The sequence below is a fragment of the Plodia interpunctella genome, chromosome 18, assembly GCF_027563975.2.
Source record: "Plodia interpunctella isolate USDA-ARS_2022_Savannah chromosome 18, ilPloInte3.2, whole genome shotgun sequence".
Lineage (NCBI taxonomy): Eukaryota > Metazoa > Arthropoda > Insecta > Lepidoptera > Pyralidae > Plodia > Plodia interpunctella.
In genome coordinates this window covers 2,962,547-2,972,664 of record NC_071311.1, presented here as the reverse complement: position 1 = coordinate 2,972,664, position 10,118 = coordinate 2,962,547, and the positions used below count along the sequence as shown (strand labels likewise).

The 10,118-nt window shown below is 39.6% G+C and overlaps 2 protein-coding genes across 2 annotated transcripts; both read right to left on the bottom strand.

The window, feature by feature from the left end:
• Nucleotides 1–1,565: 1,565 nt before the first annotated feature.
• LOC128677744 (calphotin-like) lies at nucleotides 1,566–3,152 on the bottom strand. Its single transcript, XM_053758799.1, has 2 exons — nucleotides 3,045–3,152; nucleotides 1,566–2,562 (listed from the first exon to the last, which is right to left on the bottom strand). The coding sequence occupies exon 2, from the start codon at nucleotides 2,553–2,555 to the stop codon at nucleotides 1,704–1,706; it is 852 nt and encodes a 283-aa protein (XP_053614774.1). The 5' UTR covers nucleotides 2,556–2,562; nucleotides 3,045–3,152; the 3' UTR covers nucleotides 1,566–1,703.
• Nucleotides 3,153–5,168: 2,016 nt separating this feature from the next.
• LOC128677745 (calphotin-like) lies at nucleotides 5,169–6,453 on the bottom strand. Its single transcript, XM_053758800.2, has 2 exons — nucleotides 6,336–6,453; nucleotides 5,169–6,092 (listed from the first exon to the last, which is right to left on the bottom strand). Exon 2 carries the CDS (start codon nucleotides 6,084–6,086, stop codon nucleotides 5,277–5,279), a length of 810 nt encoding a protein of 269 aa, XP_053614775.1. The 5' UTR covers nucleotides 6,087–6,092; nucleotides 6,336–6,453; the 3' UTR covers nucleotides 5,169–5,276.
• Nucleotides 6,454–10,118: the final 3,665 nt, after the last annotated feature.

The window sequence follows — 10,118 nt, the reverse complement described above, 5'->3', positions numbered from 1 at the left end:
ACTATAATTTTAAATTTTAAAAAATGTGAAATAAAAATAAAAATGTGAAAATTAAATTAATTAACATTTTTCGTAAGTAATTTTTCATTCATTTCGTTAGTCGTAAGGAGTCGAAATATTATGTGCCTCTAGCGTATTTCCCTGCATACACATATTTTGTAAGGACTCATTTCAGTAGTGCCTCACCACTGCCTCACTCACTAGTACATAATTGTTTTTATGCTAAGTGCTTGCATAAAGTTGCATGTCATGGTTGCCATTGCCATCAAGGCGAATTATATACTTTTTCCAAACCAAAAAATAATGAATCATTGCATAGGTATATAGGTAGTATAAAACAAAGTCGCTACCCGCTGTCTGTCCCTAATTAAAAATACACAACTGATTTTGGTGCGGGTTGCATGCATGCATTTCAATCGTTAGGCCCGGCCCCTTTGCACCTTCATGCTCCGTTGCGATGTCGCTGTGCGGTGCAGCTCAACAAATCACATTACTTCACTCCGTTTTGATATAAAGAAGGAAAAACACAAATATAATATTAGTACTATGGCTATGGATCTACAGAGGAGCCCAGACTCCGCGGCTTTTATAGATTTTTTTTCGTTAATCTTTTTCAGAGAAGGACAATCTTACTCCACTATACTTAGATTATGTTACTACCCAATTGTCTTCCATAACTCTATTTTTGTTTTTCTTTTTTGTTATAATAAATTGACAGCCCAACTAACACAACCATTTGGGGCCAATTGGCTCCTGCTGGGTGAATCTAGTCTGCTTGGTTTTTGCCAAGGAGGATATATAGAAACAGTTGCAGACATTTTTTATCTCGACGTATTCTGCAGTACTGAAATTTATTTGATTTTAATTCATAAAGTCTCCTGTCTCTTGATCCCCTTTCCCATTACGTGTATTGTCGCTATTCCTACCCCGCAACGTGCCACATCCTATTTACAGTAACGTGATGTATCCCGTTACATGTCTCGTCCCGTTTCCCGCAACTTGCACCATCTTGTTTTCCATTACGTATCTCGTTTCGTTTTCTATATGACTCATGCCGATTTAAATAATTTTGAAAATTAAATTATATTTTTTCACTACAACAATTTCACCAAATTTTCAAAAATAATTTGTTCTGGTGCGACTTCTCCTGGTCGTAACCTACATTCCTGCCAAAATTTATGCGTACTTAGTAGTTTTCGAGATGAGGTAGTGCGTGATGGGAAGTGTTGACCGGTCCCAAAAATATGATGAGGATTTTTTTTGCCTTGTAACGTGAATAGAATAGATATTAGTAACAAATAACAGATTTCAATCTGAAATTCGTCTACAGACAAATCTCGAACTTACTTTGAAGAACTCATGACTTTGAGACTTGTATTATGGTACATCAATATAACTCTTATACGATATAACGCATACCCGCATAGGCACTGCCACCATCATTTATTATCAATTTATTAGTAAAATTCAACTTTATTGATGTTACGTGAAATACCAATTTATTTTTTATTATTTTAGCTTATCCTATGTAATGTAGGCAGGTGTAAAATTAAAGATAGTAAATGATTGGGACCAGATCTTTATTCACATAAATTTATTTGTTTGTTTGTTGGACATACAAGCGTTTCAAGGTGTTTTTACAAAGTCCGAACATCCCTATAACAGTGGAATGTGATCATCAGAGAATTTCTCACATCAAATGCTTAGTTAAGTTCCTCGGGGAGGGTGATGACGGCCTCAGGGATGACGACGGGCTCCGGCAGCACGGGGCTGGGGAGGACCACGGGGGCGGGGATAATCTCGGGGAGGACGGGGGCGGGGAGAACCACGGGCTCGGGGACCACCTCAGGAAGCACGGGGGTGGGGAGCACCACGGGGTCGGGGATGATAGAGGGCTGGTCCACAACGACGACGGGATCCACGGGGGCGGGGGCCACGATCACGGGGGAGGGGTCGACGGGGACGTGGTCGACGACGGTGACGGGGTCAACGGCGATGGGAGCCTCCGCAACTGCAGGGGGAACTACAGGGGTAGTCGCGGCCTGATTGATGTTCAGGATGATCTGGACAAGAGACGCTGACACGGTGGATACGGCAGCGGAATCGGGGAGGGTGGCAACAGGGGAAGGCTCGACGACGGCGGCGGGGGGAGTGGGCTTGGGGTTGAGGACGGGCACGGGCTCAACCACAACGGGGCTGGGAGCAACAATGACGGGGCTAGGGGCCACCTCGACGGGGAAATCCACGATAGCAGGACCAACAGCGATAGGGGCGAGCTGGTCAATGATGGCAGGGCCGACGGCGATGGGCTCGACGTTGTCGACAATGGCGGGAGTTGGGTCGATTACCACTGGGCTGATGGCGATGGGGTTGCCTCCGGCGAGGATGGCCTGGAGCTGGGCCTCAAGGATGGCAGCGGTAGCGGGATCGGTGCTGGGGCTCTGGATGGCAGCCACGATGATGGCGATCTCAGCGTCGGACACTTTGGCGTTCCTGGCGAGAGGGCTGGCCGCAGCCACCGCCATCAGGGCGACGATTACAACGAACACCTTCATTTTTTATCTGAAATGTTCGAACAGTGATTTAATTACATACGCATACACATTCGCAGGTTCTCTGAACCAAACAAAAAGAAAACAGAACAAGAAAAAAACTATTTCATTGTTTCTTACTTAACGATTAAAATACTGGTGTATGAGTGCTGCCATCTAGTTGCAGTAGACGCATATACACTAATGGTATGTTAAATATACTATAGTGCAACGTACTGCGTCGTCGCAACGGAGCGCGACTGGGCAATGGGGACGCGGCTTTACTCGTTCTGCCAGTGTGCAGGTTTCCTCACGATGTTTTTCACTTAGCAAATTGTGGCCTACGAAATCTACTGTACGATTCAGATTGGTGTACAAACTCATGTGGTATTAGTACGATTCAAACCTGTGACGTTTGGATCACAGGCGATCAGGACTTCTGGCCCACCAACACCTGTATTACAAGACCACTACCACTTATATGAAGAAGTATTAATAATATGGGATACTTACGATACTTACTGCTCAAGTAAGATTATAATCAAAATGATACAGCCACCTGAACGTCAGTCAGCTTTTATACCAAAAATGGTGAGGGTTATCACATAGATATCCACTGGATTTGATATACAGCAGATATTGAATACCTATATAACTTTTTTACCTTTGGAAATTTAGTAGTTTAATTGGTATATTGATCAAAGATAAGACTGCGGTGCTCACTAATAAATATAAAAAGGATTATTACCAACGTGTTATTTAGAAATATCTTAAAGTCCACTATCATAAATAAGGTTTGTTTCTTTTTGCTTTTATAACAATTGTAAACCCCCAACTTGTCTGGCTAATTATTATAGGATAGGTACCTAGTGACTATGAAAACACATAACGCAAAAAAAATTGCTTCTCATTGAGTCCGTGACTTCTGTGAGTCTCTGAAAAACCTACATCCTACATCACATGACATCGCAATCTAATGAGTGACACACGGTCTGGATAGTGCTGACGGAAAATAAGAAGAAAATCGCAAGGAAGTTTGAGAAACTTCTTCACTTCCGGGTTTGAGGAACTTCCGCGTGAATTTACCTTCCAAAAATCTACATTTTAGCCATTATTTTATCGCGTAATATGCAGCTCTTTTAATTACCCTTTAAGGTGGCAAACCGCGAGACTTGCTTAGAGTTGAACCCATAGATAAAAGAATAATATATTGGACATGAGCCGAGCGGCCATCGTGATAAAACAGGACATTTTTTGAGCACGCCGGTCATCATGAATGTGCTCACCTTCTCCTTTTGGGAATTCATTGCTTTTTAGAGATTTCCTATATATCTATATGGCATTTAATTAAATGATTAATAAATAATTTATCTAGTAATAAATATTTACTCAGGTTTTATTCTAAGTGAGGTAATTAAATTGAGTTATTTAGCGGGACTTATCTTTATTAGATTAACAGTGTTCAATACATTTTTCAATAAAATAATATAAATAATTAATATATAGTCTTTAGTTAATACTTACCCTCTACCTTTCCCACCCCTTTTCCCATATCCCGTAACATAACTCATCTCGTTTCCCGGTTTTTGTCTCGTCTGGATTCCTACTAGATACGGTGTCACGTCCCGTTTCCAACTATGTGTCTCGACCCAATTCTGCAAAGTTTCTCATATTGTGTACATACTGTCCCGCTCGTTTCCCGTACCCAGTGTCGTTCTATTATCCACGTACCATTTTTTTATGACCACAAATAAGTATACCATTCTTATGTTTTACTAATCACAATCTTAAATCTAAAATTTAATGTGCCTTACTTCAAAAATTATTATTTCTTAACTACTTATACTTTGTTTTATAATATTGTAAGGATAAGGATTCCGCCGAATCCGTCTATTCGTGATAAACTCATAAACTACCTACTGTAGGGATTTTCATGCGGTTTCCAAAAATAGATAATGTGATTCCTGAAGAAGGTTCAGATGTATAATTTATTATGTATACCCGAGGGAAGCCGGAATGTGCCGGTTAAAGATTAAAAATATTTAAATAATAATAATTACGTTCAAGAGTAAAAATTATTAAGCAAGCAGTCGACCGACCTTATTTTTTCCTTAGTATGCGCTGTTTAATTGTGCCAGGATGTTTTTAATAAAACGAAATCTTATTGTTTTTTCTCATAAAATAATTATGAAGGTTTATACCTACATGTTCATGCGTTTAGGTACTTGACGCTGCTGTAATACAACAGTAATGTAATAATTACTGATCCACCATCAGACTCAAAATCCAAACATAACATTATAAGTGGAAAAGTCTGTGTATCTCTGTCAGCCATGCTCAAATGCCGATCTTTATTACATTTGCTCTACCTATAAGTAATAATAATGTTATTACTTATAGGTAGACATTATTATTACTTATAGGTAGAGTCAATGGCTATTCCTTGACACCTATGCTCCTTAAATTCACCAGGCGCGTTGTCCTGGTTCACCGTATTATACCTAGTAGGACAAATTTCTGTGTCGAATTTTTTTACTTACGTACGATATAGGGAACATTGAATTCTTAATTAATAATCTCGCAGACCAACTCACTTTAGCAATAGAAACTTAACTTAGGGTTAATAAAAATAACATATAGGTAATATAGTATCTCGTGTAATCGGAATATTTTATAGTATAGGTATACAATACACCTCAGTCACTTCCTATAAACGTGGATTACCCAGAGGTTACAAAGTAACGCTTAGTTGAGCTCCTCGGGGAGGGTGATGACGGGGGAGGGGATAATGACGGGGGTGCCAATGACAACGGGCTCGGGGATGATGACTGCCTCGGGCTCGGGGAGGACGGGGGTTCCAATGAGGACGGGCTCAACATCCACAACGGGAGCGGGCACCACGATCACGGGGGAGGGGTTGATGGGGGCAGGCTCGGGAGCCACGATCACGGGAGAGGGGTCGATGGGAGCGTGGTCGACGACGATGACGGGGTCAACGGCGACGGGAGTCTCGATGGGTACGTCAACAACCGCGGGAGGGATCACCTCGGGGGCAGACTGTGCCTGGTTGATGTTCAGGATGATCTGAACGAGGGGGGCGCTGCTGGACACGGGCACGTCAGCGGGGGAGGGGACTACGGCGACGGGGCTGGGCTCAACCACGGGGGAAGGCACCTCGACGGGGAAGTCGACGATAGCGGGTCCGACAGCAATGGGGGAGGGCTGGTCGATGATGGCGGGACCTACAGCGATGGGGGAGGGCTGGTCGATGATGGCGGGGCCAACAGCGATGGGGGAGGGCTGGTCGATGATGGCGGGGCCAACAGCAATTGGGGTCGGCTCAATGATGGCGGGTCCGACAGCGATGGGGTTAGAGGCGGCGATGATTTCCATCAGCTGCTGCTCGAGTAGGAGGGCGGTGGCTGGGTCGGTGTTGGGGCTCTGGATGGCGGCGATGATGGCTGCCACCTGAGCGTCATCAGAGTTGATGGGCTTGCCCACTGGGCCAGCCGCGGCCACGGCGAGCACGGCGACGAAAGCAGCGAAGAATTTCATTTTTTTCTGAAAAAAAAAGAAACTAGTAATTAAATAAGGCCTTTTAAATAAAATAAAATAGCAGTGAAATACTTTGAATGACTGCTGGAGTTGGAAGTTAGAAGATTTACAAAATTAAGTTTTTTATCATGTAAAGCTTGACTGTGATATAAAAATATTAAACGTAATATTAACGGCTATTCATAAAAATACATTTCCATAACTTAAATAAAAACATCAATAAATTAAAACCAATCAAAGAATACTTACATGATTTGGAATCGGATCAAAATTGTGACTCCTTCAAAAATTAGTGCGGTTTTTATAGAACACTGTTATCAAAATACCGAATATAGTAAATAGATTATGTTTATGATGCACAATATGTAATAAATTTGTTTTATGATTTTAAGTACTACACTCATGCCTAGGCTGAACTAGCTGCTAATCAGAAGCTCGATTTTTAATGTCATTCCCATGATAAGCATAGCTAATTTTTGTGTTTTTGTTTGTAACGAATAAACTCAAAAAATACTGGGCCGATTTTGAAGAAAGTTGGCACAGACGTAGATTAAACCTTCAGGAGTGACATAGGCAACTTTCTTAGTATGGTTTTACCCGAGCGAACATGGGGCGGGCCGCTGGTATATTAATAATTTTAATCTAAAATAAATTAAAATTCATATTTTAATAGTATAAAAGTATAAAAATAAACTCGATATAAACCTCCAAACACGATCTACTAAATAATCAGAAACGTTCGTCACTCCTTTTTCCTGTTGTTTTCATACTTAGTTATTTTTTCTTACTGAGGCATTTAAATTCGTGAGACAAAATTCGATTGTGGCGAAATCTTATGATTACCATCTATTAATAGACAACTCTCAGCAGAGGTTGTTCCGAAATGCTCGTAGTTTGTCGTTTTGGGAAATATAATTAAAATTACTGATGGAAAAAATGCCAGTGGAGGTCGAATTTCTGAAGTAAGGAATTTTTTAATAAATTTTGATTTTACTATCTTGTTATGGGGGTGTCAGTCCGTTCAGATTTGTTTGTTTGGTTGACTTAGAGAGAAAAATGTAAATTCTGTTGTTTAATGGAATATCTTTTTTTAGGTACACAGAATACACGAATTACCTACAAAGAATACACAATGCTTTGATTATACTAGAAATTGGTTATAATATCTATAAATTTGGTGAATTTATGAAAGCAGATGTAAAGAATTTCGAGGCTACAAAATTATTTTTTTGTTAGAAAAACGTTCACAGTTTTTCTTTTATAGAACTCGGTTGGTCTTTAATAGCACTTCTCTTTTTCGCCCGTGGTTGTCAGAAAATAGAAGCAACACGCAAATTGAGGAAGGCCAGTAATCTTAATCTCTTAAATAAAATTATAAACTGATCGACGTTTTATTATGTAGTATTTATTACGGTTTAGGTACAATGATAAAATTGGTTACAGTTGCCTTCATTCAAATAGTGACTTGCTCGCAAAAAGTACAAGATTGAAACTCAGTTGTTTTTATAATTAATGATAATAATTCAGGAAGCTATACAATTACTTAGGTAATTCAGATATAGATAGGTTTCATTCGTATCATTCCCTCGCTGCTTAAAGGACCTTCGTTTTTTATCAGGACATTGATTTCAATTATAAACTATTATCTACCTATAAGCATGATATTAGCCCAGTTTCAATCCAGTCACTACCTATTACATTTTAGGATTTTAGTGGGTGAAAAATTCGTTAGACACCGACGTACATATTATGAACAAAGCGAGCTTCCTCGCTTCTTACTACGAACTTGCTACGGTGGGCTTGGTGGGTAATACCTACAATCGTTCGTCTAACTTGATGTGAACTTGATACATAAAAATTCCAACGTTTGGAGGTTACGGAGGCATCGACATCTCACGTGTTCTATTCAAGGTCAATATTATAATAAAATGAGGCCAAATTAAAAGATTAGGATGCCTTCATGATCAAAATTGAATTTGCATGAAATAGAATAATATGGCGAAACATGGTGGCTCTTCCTTTTCTATAAAATACTTAGAGTGCCTACTTAGGTAAGTATACCTTATACAATTGCCTAATAGGTACTTAAGACAACTCAAAGACACCAGCACAGATAATATACTAGTAATACCTTAATAGGTATAATTGTATTAGATACCTATACTTACCTAGGTAGGCACTCTTAAGTACTTTATAGAGATAAGCATAGAGCCCAAGGATAAGAGGTAATCCTCTTCTAGTTACGCCCCTGCTATATCTATTTACTATACCCCATTATCATAGGGTTGCCAACCGTAAGTCAGGGTAGTACACAACTCTATTATAATTATTACTACATATAATTATAGTACCTACTCTATTTTAGGTGTCTTACAGCTAAAAATACATATTGACTATACCTGGAAGTACCTAAAGGTACCTATAGTTACCTGTAGTCAGTAATCTTCCATTGCAAATAATGCGACATGTAAAATCAGCTGCCCCATGCATTAAATCTCATAAAACAAGAACGGAAAATGTTTGTCTATCTCACATGGCTATGTATACATAATTACTTGTTTCCAATAATTGCAAAAACAACAAAACCTGTCTACAACTAGGTAGTTGTAGAAAAAAATATGTCAGTCAATCAAAATAATTGTACATACATCAAAATTATATTTTACTAGCTTTTGCCCACAACTTCGTATGTGCGTAAAAATCCATTTCCCGTCGGAATTTCAGGAAATTCTTTCTTAGTGCTCCCCTACACTCCCCGGGGTGTAGGTTACACACCAAATTTCAGCTTTCTACGCCCAGTAGTTTCGTCTGTGCCTTGTCTGTCAGTCACTCGGTAACGCGAGAGTTTTATATATATAGAATTTGCCACCGTTTGCCATTTGCCATATTATATTCGTTTTGTATTCGTGTGACGTTTTGATGACGTCACCGCGAATCGTTCACTCATGAAGAAGAAGAAGAACTATTCTAGAGCAGGAAATTTGGGCAAGAACCGCACGCTTCATAACTGAAATTAAGTATAGTTAGTTGCATCCAAACCCTGTCTTTAACAATGACGTAGCAAGAATTAACAACAAAGCATTGAAGTCCGAGATAAAAATCGGTACTTCCTGTTGACAATTCACCAAGAAAAGCTAAAATTAGTACCTACCTATATCCAACCCATTCAATGCAAGTCAAAGATCATGTTGTCGGAATTTCCATATATTCATCGAGTTTCTTACCTAAACAATAGGTACTTACCTACTTACAATCATAACAACGGAAACACGCACTGTATTTGAACAAATGAAAGACAAGATACCTACTCGGTTCACAGAAGAATTTCCCCAAATGTTAGGTACCCGAGGTAATCGAGAAAATTCAAAACCATGACTCAGCTGTCATGTTTAAAAAATTGGAGTCGTGTAACACAAGTTTTTACTTAGCACAGGCTCAAACACCTGACATACATGGTAAATAGTGAATATAATGTCCACATGAGTGAGCTACTCACGCCCACATGCGTGGGCATCGATGCCAGTCGAAGAATCGATTCTTTGATTTGAGGCGTTTTTTTATCCAAAGCGCAGATAAAAATGTCCTAGGTGAGAAAATATTTGAAAATTTCTACTTAAAAGTCAAAAATCATTGATAAATATTTGCAAGTACTTTTTTTATTACACTAGCATGACAGACACTTCCAGGAGAGCCACTTACGCTGGTACGGCAGTCTTTCCTAAACCGACAATTTTCGTAGAAAACAAATATCTGGCTATGCAGTTTCCTCCAGGCAGAAAGGACTAACAAAGCTGTTTTGACTTGATGTCATCAAGGATTTTATGACTGCCATTGATTCGGATTTCATCCTGAAATTAAGTTCAAAAAGCCACCCCGTAGAACGTAATGTCGGTTTCAATTTGAAACAATGGTTTGTTGAGCTTATGTTTAGCTCGTAGCTTACCTATGTATTACACGTACACCGAAAAATACTTACGTTATACTTGTTATCGTACGGGTGCTTTTTCTTGAAACATGTTCTGAGCTTGGTTT

Excerpts from the sequence above, each read along its gene's own strand:
- LOC128677744 (XM_053758799.1), bottom strand. The coding sequence starts at position 2,555 with ATGAAGGTGTTCGTTGTAATCGTCGCCCTGATGGCGGTGGCTGCGGCC.
- LOC128677745 (XM_053758800.2), bottom strand. The coding sequence starts at position 6,086 with ATGAAATTCTTCGCTGCTTTCGTCGCCGTGCTCGCCGTGGCCGCGGCT.